Genomic DNA, 12,999 nt, shown 5'->3' with positions numbered 1-12,999 from the left:
CTGAAATATTACTATGATTCTAAGAGTCAGCTATACAAAAAGATATATTCAGAGAAGTATTACTCTGTCCTCTTCCCTGCTGTGTCTTTTTCTTTTCTTTCTACTTTCTCTGTCACCCCAAATAATTATTTGCTTTAGTTTATTGATTATCTTTCCTGTATTTCTTTTGCACAAATGAGCAGATACATGTATATTTTCTTATATCCCCTTCTTATATGAAGGATAGCATATTCTAGGCACTCTTTTGTGTTTTGCTTTTTTAACTTAATATTATTTCCTGGAAATCATTGCATATTGAAACATAGAGATCTTCCTTATTCTTTTTTACAGCTGCATTGTGTGGATGTTCCATAGCTTTCCAATGTATGGGACTTTAGATTGTTTCCACGATTTTGCAATTACAATTAATGCTTCAGTGAGTAGCCTTATGTATATTATTTTCATATTATTGGAGGTATATCTTCAAGATAGGCTACTAGAAATAGAATTACTGGATCTAAAGATGGGCATATATGTTAGGTCTTTTCACATTTTCCTCCAGAAGGATTGTACAAATTTTCTATTTCCACCAGTAAAGTAGGAGGAGAGTGCCTGTTTTCCCAGAGCCTCACTAACAGAATGTGTTGTCACATTTAAAATTTTTTGCCAGTCTAATCATGAGAAATGGTTGTCTTAATGTGCATTTCTCTAAGTGTGAGTGAGTTTGAACATTTTTTCATGTTTGTGAATTGTCTGTTCATTTTTCCCTCTCATTTTTCTATTGGATTTAGGTCTTTTTCCTCACATTTTTAAAGATCCTTTACATATTAGGAGTATCAAACCCTTTGTCTGCAGATATTTTCTTCTGTTTTTTAAAAATTGTCTTTTGACTTTGTTTATAGTGTTTTTCTTTTAACAGCTTTTATTTTTTTATCAAGATATAATTTATATACCATACAATTTACCTATTTAAAGTGTACAGTTTAATCATTTTTAGAATATTCAGAAGTATTCAGCCATCACCACAATCAATTCTACATTTTCATCACCAAAAAGAAACTGTATACACTTTAGCAATCACTCTCTATTTTTCCCAATGCTCCTCTCACCTCCAGTCCTATTCTGCTTTCTGTCTTTATAGGTTTTACTACTGCACATTTCATATAAATGGAATCATACAATATCAATCTTTTATGACTGGCTTATGTCACTTAGCATGATGTTTTCAAGGTTCATCCCTGTTTTAGCTTGTATCATTAGTACTTCATTCCTTTCTATTGCCAAAGAATATTCCATTGTATGGATATACCATATTTTATTTTTTTATTCATTCATCAGTTGGTAGGCATTTGAGTTGTTTCTTTCTTTCTTTCTTTTTTTTTTTTTTTGGCTATTGTGAATAATGCTACTGTGAACATTCACATACAGATTTTTCTGTAAACATATGTTTTTATTTTATTTATGATGTTTTTGTTATGTGGAACTTTTCATTTTTATGTAATCAAATTTAATCAGTCTTTTATTGCCTCTAAATTTTGAGTTTTTCCATACATCATAGTTAAAGACAAATTTACCATGTTTATTTCTAGTACTTTGTGGTTTCATTTAAAAAATATTTAGATCCCTAATTATTTTGAAGTTTAGTATAAGAATAGTATGAGATAGAGATCTAATTTTATCTTTTTACAAATGGTTACCTAGTTGCCCTGGCACCATCTATTAAAAAGTCCATCTTTAACCCAGTGACATGCCACCTTTGTCATATACTAAATTTCTATAAGTATTTTGGTCTAATTCCAGACTTTCTATTTTATTCCACTAGTCTGTCGATTTATGTACCAGTATTGTACTATTTTAATTATAGAGATTTTGATAGGACTTTATGACTTTTCCTTGTCACTGTTTTTGTAGATATTCTTGAATGTTTGTTTTTCCATATGAACTTTAATATCATGTGTAATTCCATAAAGTAGCTTGTTGGCATTTTTACTGGGATTGCATTATTGCATTGAAAATATAAATTAACTTAGGGAGAACTGATATGTTTATAATATTGACTCATTCGAAACAAGAACAGGAGTTATCTGTCCATCTGTTTAAGTTAACTTTAGTGTCTTTCAGGAGTGTTCTAAAATTTTCCTTGAATAGGTTTTGCACATTTGCTGTTAAATTTAATTCTAAGTTTTATTTTCCTTGGTGTTATTGTAAATGTGGTTTTCTCAACCATTATGTCCTCTAATTGTTTATTATTTGTGCATGTGAAGTCTTATTATGTGTTAATTTCATACCCTACTACTTCACTGAATTCTTTTGTTTGTTATTTTTATCATGAGTAGTTGTTGCATATATCTAGATACTAATACAATTTCTTATCTTGAAGCTGTTTGTGATACTTATATTAATAGCTTTTCTTGTATTGAACTAACCTTGAATTTTTAGAATAAACTCAACCTGGTCATAACACAACTTTATCAAGATCTTTTTCATGTGTTGCTGAATTATATTAGCTAATATTTCATTTAGCCTTTTTGCATTTGTGTTGGTAAGTGGTTTTGGTATCAAGCTTATATTTGTTGTGGAAGAGTTAATGTTAAGGTTATAATCACCTGTTCCTTGAATGTTTGTAGAACTTTCCTGTAGAACTGGCTGGGCCTGCTCTTTTCTTTATGGGAAAATTTTTCATTACTAATCAATTTCTTAAATGGTTATAAGACCATTCAAAAATTTCTATTTCTTATTGAATTACTTTTTCCCTGATTTTTTATTTCATGCTTTCAGAAAAGTTGAAAGACTAGTATAATAAATATCTTTTATGTAGATTCCTCAGTTATCATTTTGTCACATTTTCTATATCTTAATGTAGATTTATAGACTTTTTTCCTGTCTTTATTCTTGATTCACTGGCAGGGAAGTTACAGATAACAAGACATATCAACCCTAAATACTCAGCAGGTAACTCTTAAGAACTGGAGCATTTTTCTGCATAGCCACAAAACTGTTAACACACCCAACATTTGTACTAACTTTCATAGATTCATATTACCTAGTATATACACTCTGAATTCAAATTCCCGAATACGTACATAAACTTTATAGCATTTTGGGGGAGAGATGGGATTCAGGATCCAAACAAGAATCATTTATTACATTTCATTGTCATCTCCTTTGATCACCACCTTTTATTTATTTATTTTTAAAGACACTGGCATCTTAATTGACACATTATTTACATTTTTATAGAATGTGTCCATTTTTGCCTCAGATTTTAGACACATAGGCATACGTTTTAATTTTGTTTTTTAACATTGATGCATCCATAGTTATGTTTATTTGATCTCTTTTTTTTTATCAGTCTTATCAGAGACTCATCAGTCTCATTAGTCATTTCTAAGAGCTGGCTTTTGGCTTCGTTGTTTCCTTATACTGTGATTTTGTTTTCCATTTCAACAAATTCTACTCTTGCCTTTATTATTTCCTTCATTCCTTTTAGGGTTTTGTTCTGTTTCCAATATCTTTTTTGTTTGTTTGTTTCTAATATCTTAAAGTAGATGTTTAGCATATTTATTTTCAGCCTTCTATTCACATATAAATTTATAAGCCTGTATTTTTCCCTCTTCAGTACTCTTTTATCTACATTACACAAATAGTGATATGAAGTATTTTCATAGCCATTAATTTCTTACATCAGAATTTTTTATTATTATTTCTTATTTGACCCCTGAGTTGTTTGCAAAAGGGTTAAAATGTTTCTAATATATATTTTAGGTTATCTTTTTATTAATGATTTTGAATAATTGCATTATGGACAGAGAATGGGTCAGAGATTGATATAGACTCCTTGAAGTTTGTTGATATTGCTTTGTGGCCTGATTTAGGTATGTGGTAAGTTTTTACAACATTTTATAAAATGCTTAAAATGAATGTGAATTCTCTATAGTTACTAGGTGTACTGTTCTATATAAGTATATTATGTTTTATAAGATCTCATGAGATCAAATTTATTGTGTGCTATTCATATTTCCTACTTGGTTACTGATTTTGTCTATTTGATTTATCAATTATTCACTGAGGATGGATTAGTCTATTTTTTCTCTGTAGCTCTGTCCACGTTTGATATGTTTTGAGACTGTGGTATTAGGTACATACAAGTTTACAACTGTTATATTTTTCTGATGAATTGAACCTTTCATCACTATGGAGCATCTTTATCTCTGTAGTACTTTTTACATTAAAGTCTGTTTTTTCTGGAACCAGTATAACCAAACTAGTTTTCTTTTGGTTAGTGTTTACCTAGCATGTCTTTGATGTTCAAGTTGATATCCTGTGTTTTTCAGGAGGCATCTTGAAGTTTAAACTGATAACTGCTCTCTATCCTTGATATCCCTAAATGTACCGTTTTGCCTTTTCTCCTAGCGGCAGTACATACCCGTGAAAGTGAAGAGCAAAGCATTCTGGATCTTCTCTTGGGAGTATGCCATGATGTACGTGGGAAGCCTAGTGGTAATCATTTGCCTCTCCTTCTTCCTTCTCAGCTCCTGGGATTTCATCCCTGCAGTCTACGGCTTCATGTAAGTAATGACCTCATTAGAAAACTCTGGAAGTTAATTTGGTTTTCACAGCTCCAGCTGAAATCAGAGGGCGAATGACCACAGGGAGCATCTAGACACAGTGGTTCTCAAACTTTAGTGTGCATCGGAATCCCCTTCAGGGCTTGTTAACATCCACTTTGCTGGGCCCCACTTTAGAGGTTCTGATTAAGTACGTCTGGGACGGGGACCAAGAATTTGCATTTTAACACGTTTTCAGGTGATGCTGATGCTGCTGGTTCAGAGAACATATTTTGAGAAGTGCTGATTTAGAGCATACCTCTGATCTAGTGAGATTAAGGAGCACTCTCTAGGAACATCCAAAGAGTCTACCAGCCTCTGCCTGAAATGTTTTGGTTCAATCCCAAACAGTAATGGATATATTCCTCTACTACAAGAGGGTCTCTGACAGTTTTAAAATAAAGCCACCTGCCATGTGTCAAACTTTTAGAAAAAATCGAAATGGTTTTTCAGTATGAATTCTGTAGACATTTCCAAATGCTCTCTGTATGGTATGCTGAGGGGGTGGCCGCTGCCCAAGCCTTGAGGAACTCAGCCCAGTGGGGTGATAGACACTGAAACCTGCCAGGGTAGGAGAGGAATCTGGAGCGGCACATTCCTCTTTGGGATTCTGGATTGCTAATTTGTGTTAAATCCTGGCTGAGTGTAACAATGATTTAGTAACTTTCAGCTCTTCATGCTCCACCTTGGATAGGAGTGAAAAGCTTTTCCTGGTTTTCTGCTGGACCACAGATTGTATTCTTTACCTCATTTCACAGAAAAGGAAATGTAGTTACAGCAGGAGGCAAAATCTTGCTCTGGGCGGAGGCCTATGTCAATGAAATCTGACCATGAGCCATTGCCTATTTCTCCCTGCTCCATGCTCCATTCGTTGCCTTTTTAAAATTGTGAATTGACATCAGTTTCAACTCTATATTTTTAAAATAAAAATATAATGTAAATTTTTTAAAGAACCAGAATTGCAGCCAATTTTTATCTGGTATCACTAGACAAAAAGTTTTCCAGTTAAACCCTGACTTCACAAATGAGGTCTGGGATCCTAGCCAGAACCTGCCGATGGTTCCTCCAGCCCCTAGAAGTCTTACTGCAGTGTCAGGCACTCACTCTTCTGGCTCCTGTGTGGAAATGTGGAGAAAGAATGGGAAGGAACAGAATCTTTGAGCTTGTTTCTCTAGGCAAGTCTTTGGAATGCCCCAAATAGATATTGTTTATTTAAAATCCATTCCTCTTTTGTTACAGTACTGATATCTCTTAATTTGAAATATATGTGTTTTGGCAGTAAAACAGGGGCTGGTCTTTTGATTTCTAGCGTGAATCCCTGCCTCACTTCTGATCTTTGATGCATGTCAGAGTTTGGCTCAGTGAATACGATCAGTTATCATTTGCTGTGTCTCTGCCCCTGGTTTTTGTTAATTACCTATATTCAAGGTGCCTAGAGAGCCCCTCACATCCTGATCTCTGTGGAGACAAAGTCATCCGTGGCTGCCCAGTAGTGACCAAAGTCTTCATGAAAAAACCAGGTCAAAGCAGACCATTTATAACTGCTCTCTTTTTTCTCTCCCTTTGTTTTCTTCTCTCTAGACTTTCTGTTCCAGATCTCACTCCGAACATTGGTCTTTTTTGGTACTTCTTTGCGGAGATGTTTGAGCACTTCAGCCTCTTCTTTGTATGTGTGTTTCAGATCAACATCTTCTTCTACACCATCCCCTTGGCCATAAAGCTAAAGTAAGTGATTTGACCTGCTACTTGTTTGTCCACAGAGCCATTTGTAGCCTTACAAGTGCCCTTCAAACTGGGAGCATCTGCTATTAGGTTTATGCTATCTTTGCTCAGGGAACCTTGCCCTTAATCTCCTCAGGTGCCAGTGGCTTTAGCCAGCAGTAGAATCACACAGAGTGCAGGCTGCAGGGAGGGTGCTTTGGAGCACCCTTATATTTCTCCTAGCCTCATTTTAGGGTACTCAAGACCACTCACCTGGTGCTGAGCCCACTCACCATTTTGGATAAGAGCAGAGGTTGGGGTGGGGGAGTATCTTTGGAAAAAGTGGATCTTGTTGGGTGTCCTATATCAGCAACCCAGTGACAGTTTGCCCAGGGGAACTCAAGATGTTAGTTGGGAGGCTAGCAACCTGCAGCTCTGTTTAATCTTCTGATCAGTTTCCCTCAAAAGGGTTGTCTGTGGAGCTCTCTTCTGTGGTGTGAGAGAGCTAACATGTGTTGAGCCCAGCTCCATCTCGGACACCATTCTAGGCTTTCAGAAATGTATTCATGCATAACCCAGCAACTCTTGGAGGTAGGCATTGTTTTATTATCATCGGTCCCATTTTATAGTTGAAGAAATCGATGTTCACAGCTAGTAAGCAGTGACTCTGGGATTCAGACCCAGGTTTGTCTGATTTCAGACTCTATGGTTAGTCTGTATGATGCCAAGCTCCTGAGAGAGATCACTTGTAATATCCTCCGGAAATGATCATGTTATCCTGGCTTCAGAGAAGGAAAAACAGGCACCAACAGCTACAGATATGCCTGGATGGTCCAGGGAAGCTGAAGGAGAGTTTGATTTAGATTTTGAGAGCTTGAGTTCTCTAATCGTCCTGCCATTCTTCATGGCTACTGAACTAATACACATGGCTCCCATTCTGTAAAAGCTCAGAGCTGATGCTTCCTTCTCATGACAGCCTTGGCCTGGCACCTAACAGAAAACCATCCTTCCTTGGCCTGGCAGGCTCCAAAACTCTGGCAGCCTTACCCAGCCAAACTCTCCAGCTGTCTGTGGTCTGTGTCTCCTGCCCTTGTTCCGATCAGGCCTGACCACTGGGCTGAGAGAAGCAGGGAGCCTGGAGCAGCTTTTTTTACGCTGTATAGCTAGCTTTCCAGCAGCTTTCATTGTCTGCATGTAAAAGGCCAGAGATAGCTCCTGGGTAGACAACAATACCACCATCATATGACACCCACCACCACAGCAGCAGCCCCTGGCCAGGGCCTCAGAGTTATAGAGACAGAGGTTATGAAGATACCTGACCTCCCTCATTGCTACCCTCTTGTGCTTGGATATGAAGCTCCACTAACGCTCGCTCCCTGCAGTGTTTGCTTCCAGTGCTAGCTTTGTGGGAACAGAGCCCTTCAGGCCCCCTTTTCCCCCGCGGTGTTGCAGGATGTTCTAGTCTCCATGTTTTGGGGCACATTTTCAATGGCCTTTTCATAGAAGTGTTGCAGCTATTAGCAGCTACCGAAAAACCCCAAAGCCAATGATTTGGATTTTCTTTAGGAAGATTCCCACTGAACAAGCTAGGCCCTTCTCAGAAGCCATAGGACTTCGTGACTGCCAAGCTAAGATTTGAGGCATTTGCTGTGTAGGAAGGGCTGGAGTGTTTGGGTGTGTACATGTTTGTCTCCACATCCCAGATTTACACCCATTGAGTCACTCCTGACCTTTGACCTACAAGACAAGAATGCCATTAACATCTGAAGAAAACTTCCGTGAGTTGGGCATCTAGGAACTGGGCAACAGATGGCCATGTGCATGTTGTGTAGATGTAGCTTAGGATGTAGCTAGTATAGGTGTAGATCTGGCCTCTTCCTGTTGTCTCCCCCTCTGTATGTGGTCACCTCTCCGAGGAGCACTGGAGATTGAGCTCTGTCCCCACCCTCCCTGATCAGAGCTGTCATCATGCTATGCACTCAGGAGAACAGTATTGCTGGTGCTTAGGAGTTCTGGAGACAAATAGCTCCAGCGCTTACTGACTCACTTACCGTCTCTGAATCTCACTGCAAAGGGTGGGTGACAGCACTGCCTTCCTCGAGGAGTAGTTGAGCTGTAGTGAAGATCACATGCAATAATACTAAAAAGGGCCTAGCACAGAACTTAGCAGAGTGAGAGTTCAGGAAATGATAGCCATTTTGTTATTAGTTTACGGTGACAAGAACTTCAATTCCAGTCCTCGAGGGCTGAAAAAGTGCACAGCTCTCAGTTCCCTTTCTGGAAAGAAGCTTGTCATAGCTAAGGGTCTGTAGACCCCACTGACCTGACTGTCAGAGAAAAAAAGCATCAGCAAGGAAGCACTTCCTGCCCTGGGTCCAGTTGTCAGAGGGGCCTCTGGCAAGGGAGGCTGCCTCATTACACTATGACAAGCAGTCATTTAAGCCCAGTAATAAAGAATGCTGACTTCATTTATTTTTTTCCTCAGAGACTCCTAGGGGAAGGCTTGGAGCTGGTTGGAGGGTGGTTGATGGGAACTAGCTCTGTGGGCTGTTTCTCTAGTGTTTGCTGGGCCCTCCTCACCACCTCTGAGCATCTCTGGGTCTCCACAGTTTTCTTCTCTGCTACGTGGCCTGTCCCCAGTGTCTTGTGGGTAGCAGAGCCGCAGCTACCTAAAGTCCCCTGGAGAATATTTTTGGGTTTGAGGGATGGGGTCAGTAGCCTCTGGAGTGAGCCTGGTCCCTAACTGATCTTTATCTTTCTGCTCTGTCCTACCCCAGGGAGCACCCTATCTTCTTCATGTTCATTCAGATTGCCATCATCTCCATCTTCAAGTCCTACCCGACAGTGGGGGATGTGGCCCTTTACATGGCCTTCTTCCCTGTGTGGAATCATCTCTACAGATGTGAGTACCCCCACCTCTAAACCCCTGGTGGCAGATTTGTGTCATCCTGGTCCCTGGATGAAACAGCCAGGGAAAAGGGAATTGATAGGCATTGGCTGGGCATCTACTGTGCTAGCGGTGCCAGGAAACAATTCTGCCTCAGTGCTACAGACTAGTGATGAAAATAAAGATAACTACAATTCATTTAGCATTTACCATGTACTTGGCTACTGTGGTTCTAAGAGTGTTACATGCATGAGCTCATTTTATCTTCACACCTGCTTTTGAGGAAAGTATCCCTATTTTGCAGACAAGAAGACTGAGGTACAGAAAGGTAGAGACATTTGTTCAAGGTCCTTTGACTGGTAGATGGAAAGGCTGGCATTGGAATCCAGATCTAAAAGCTTTTCATCAGTGATGTTCAGTAGAACTTTCTGTGATGATGGAAATGTCCTGTAGCTGCACATCCCAATAGAGTAGCCACTAGTATAACTGAGGAAGTGAATTTTTTATTTTCGTTAATTTAAATTTAAGAAGCCACACCTAGCTAGTGGCTATTGTACTAGACAGTGCTGTGCTAGACCTAGGGCTTTGAACCATTTCCCAGAGCTGCACCCAAAGGTCCATATAAGATGGATGGGCAACAATAGACTTCCTGCCTACAATGAAGACCCCTTTAAGCTCTAACCATCCCTTCCTCAGAAGATGGCCTAGCAATGATCTAGTTGTGCTTCTTGGGCCCCCAGTATTTCCCTCAGTTGGGCTCTTAGTCCTCTCTGTGGGTTCTTTTCAGTGTTTGTAGACTCCCTTAGGCTAGGCTAATGACTCACTCACCTCTGTGTCCCTAGAGCCCAGGATCAAACTTGACACATGGGAACAACTCAGCAAATGTTTGTGGAAGGGTTTTTGAAACCTCTCTAATGAACAGGCAGTGTCAGTGGCCCAACACCACTTGATTCTCTAAAGCAGCATGGAAAGAGAGCCATTGAACTTTCCTTGCCTATAGTGGGTGCCCACCCAGCAAGGTGTCAAGAATGAACTCGGGAGGTCAGGGGAAGTGAGTCTGTGTTGTTGTTTTGGGGCTCTTTGGGTGTCAACCAGGATGTGAAACTGATGAGCTGCCTGAAAGAAACCTACCTGTGAGAATGGGCCTGTGTGCAAAGGTAAACAGCTAAGTGGGCGGGCCAAGCGGGGCTGCTCTTGCAGGTGATAATGGCCTGGTGTGATGGTGACCAGTCTTGCCGGCCTGGGAGGAGGAAGTGGCATCTTCTGCCTATGATATCCTCATTGCACAGATAAGAGTCACCCAGTCCACTGGGCTCAGAGTCACCTTGAGGCCTCTTGATAGAGTGGACAGTGACAAATCACAAGGCCACCAAATATGAACATACCTCAGTTTGCGACAGGATGGGTCTTAGGGACATTGATCCTTTTCCCTAAAAAATAGAGTATTTTTTCTTAGCTATCTATCCCATATGGGGCATCTCTCTCCCTTGGGTAATATCTTTCATCCCATATTACTAAACACAGTCTGGAGTCAGATTGACTTGAGACTGAATCCTGGCTTTCCCATTACTAGCTACATGTTTTTAGGTAAATCATTTAACCTTTCTGAGCCTCCTATTTTTTCATCTGTTGAATGTGGACAATATCTTTCATGAGTGTTTTATGTTTGAGAAAAAATAAATGTGAATAGCAATGTAGTTATTATCATCAGTTATAATTATGTGTGTGTGGCGGGGGTGGGGGCGGGGGGAGGCTCTTGCATAGTTCCATGATCAAAGCTTCAGGCTCGGTAGCCAGAGTCATTCAGAGTCATTGGAATAAACATGTTTTTCAAAACTTGAAATAAGCTATTTCATGCCCTCTGGGATAATGAGGCACAAAAAATAAAGATGGAGTTTCCAGAAACCTGGATGATCTAATTGATGCTGTTGCTGTCTGGCTGGGCAAGTTCAGCTTGTCTGAAAGTCCTGCGGAGAGCACTGGCTACCATCCTCAGTGCCCAGCTCCTTCAGCGGAGAATACTCGTGCTTGGAGTGTCTGTTTGGGGCATGACAACTGCTAGTCATGACATGCGGTGAGGTGTGTCTTCAGCTTGGTCCTGAGAACCTATGAGTGGAGACTTTGAGAAGTCTTTAAGCCTAGGTTGAATATATTCAGACTTTCAGTGTGGTTAAGAATTCAATTTAAACATTAGTTACCAGTGCTAACATGCCTGCTCACACATTCACCTTTTTGTTTTCCTGTCCTGCTCAGAGGGAAAAAGAGGCACATGGGCCCTTCCCGGAGTGTAGTCCCCAGATACCAAGACGCTGGTACCTGAGGCCAGGATGAGTCATACAGACACACAATTGCGGTGTTAGGGAACAGCCTGCTGGCAGAGCCAGTGCCAGCCTGCAGTGGTCCAGCTGAGAACCAGTTACCGAAGGGGTGGATTTTGTGTGTTTTATTTTGTTTTTATTAACTATTGTAAAAAGATAAAAGAATATTGATAAAATACATGTAAATTATAAGGAATAATGATGCAATAAATTTCCATGTACCTAGCACCTAGTTTAAGAAAAGGAACGTCACCATGACCTTTGATGTCCCTAAATCACCTCTGTGCCCCTCTCAATGGGACTGGATTCTTCAAGTACAATTTTATTTCTGAATGCCTGAGGCTTAGATAGGCAAAATGACTTGCCTGAAGTTTTAGTTTGTCAATAGTGGAGCCAGAGATTGGATAAGCCACTCAGTGAACATAGGAATATGATTCCAGCTGGCCTAGCAAGTCTGATGAAGAGTGAGCCCTTTTGTCTCATTAGGCCCTGGTCATCTCTGACATCTCTGACACCTCCTGGTGCCTGGAACAAGCTGTCCTGTGCCCCAGGTCCCTAGCTCCATCTGCTCTGGCATATAGCTCTAGTCCTCTGACCTGTCAGCCAGCAAGAGAATAGCAGCTCCCTAGTTCTGCAAAGGTCACCACAGGCCAGAAGCCAACTGGATGCTGGTGACAGTTCCTCCAGGCACACAGGAATAATCTTCATGATTGCACCTAGGAGCTACATGTGAGCCTCTCTCAGTCTCTGTGCACTTGGTCACCTTCTTGTCACCTGGTCTGAAATCCAGAGTGGCTAGAGGCATGAAACAAAGACCCACCTGGGCTGTCAGATCACAGGAGTTTTATTTTAGGAATATTGGGTACCACCCCTTTTCAGCAAAATAATTTCCAGGGAATCAGAAAGAAGCATTGAGAAATATCAGTGGTGGTGATATTGGAGTAGAGAAAAGGTACATAGATTATTTCTTTCTTAAGGTTGTAACATTGTTTAATAACAACAACAGCGATAATTATCTGTGCACACATCCCTTTTCCCATACTTCCTGTTTCTGAGAGAAAGGACAAGAAAGGAGAGGTCTCAGGAAGGCTTGAGTCAAGGCCTTAACCTCTCAGCTTTGAAAACCCAGAATTGTGGAAATTTCAGATCAGAAAAGAGGACCTTGGAAGCCCTCCAGGCCAGTGTTTCCAAATTGTGGGATTTCACAGACCACTAACATTTAAAAAACTCTGGTGACAGAGTTGCCAACTTTTTATTTTGCTAAAAACATTAAAACAGTCAACTACCAGCCGTTTATCTTCATTTAATAAAAGAAAGGACTCTTTAGCAACAACAACCAGCACCAAAAAAACCACCTGTCATTTCTCAATAAAGAATGAACCTTAAATTGGAAACATTCAGCTTTAACAAGAACTCCGAACTACTTTGTCCTCATTATTCTCACTGTGAACCAGTGATATCTCTGTTGCAGACTTATATAGGCCTCCTATTTGGTAAAGGTCTGCAG

General features: G+C 40.1%; 1 protein-coding gene across 1 annotated transcript in view; it reads left to right on the top strand.

The window, feature by feature from the left end:
• The window catches only part of PIGU (phosphatidylinositol glycan anchor biosynthesis class U), an 82,698-nt gene that overhangs the window by 54,886 nt on the left and 14,813 nt on the right, over positions 1-12,999 (top strand). The window contains exons 8-10 of the mRNA XM_011378293.1: positions 4,393-4,547; positions 6,168-6,311; positions 9,065-9,189. Of these exons, the coding sequence (XP_011376595.1) occupies positions 4,393-4,547; positions 6,168-6,311; positions 9,065-9,189 (424 nt within the window). The remainder of the gene's footprint in view (positions 1-4,392; positions 4,548-6,167; positions 6,312-9,064; positions 9,190-12,999) is intronic.

Source organism: Pteropus vampyrus, unplaced genomic scaffold (genome assembly GCF_000151845.1).
Source record: "Pteropus vampyrus isolate Shadow unplaced genomic scaffold, Pvam_2.0 Scaffold336, whole genome shotgun sequence".
In the NCBI taxonomy this organism is placed as follows: Eukaryota; Metazoa; Chordata; class Mammalia; order Chiroptera; family Pteropodidae; genus Pteropus; species Pteropus vampyrus.
Note: the sequence above shows the minus strand (reverse complement) of the source record. Positions and strands in the feature narration are given on the sequence as shown.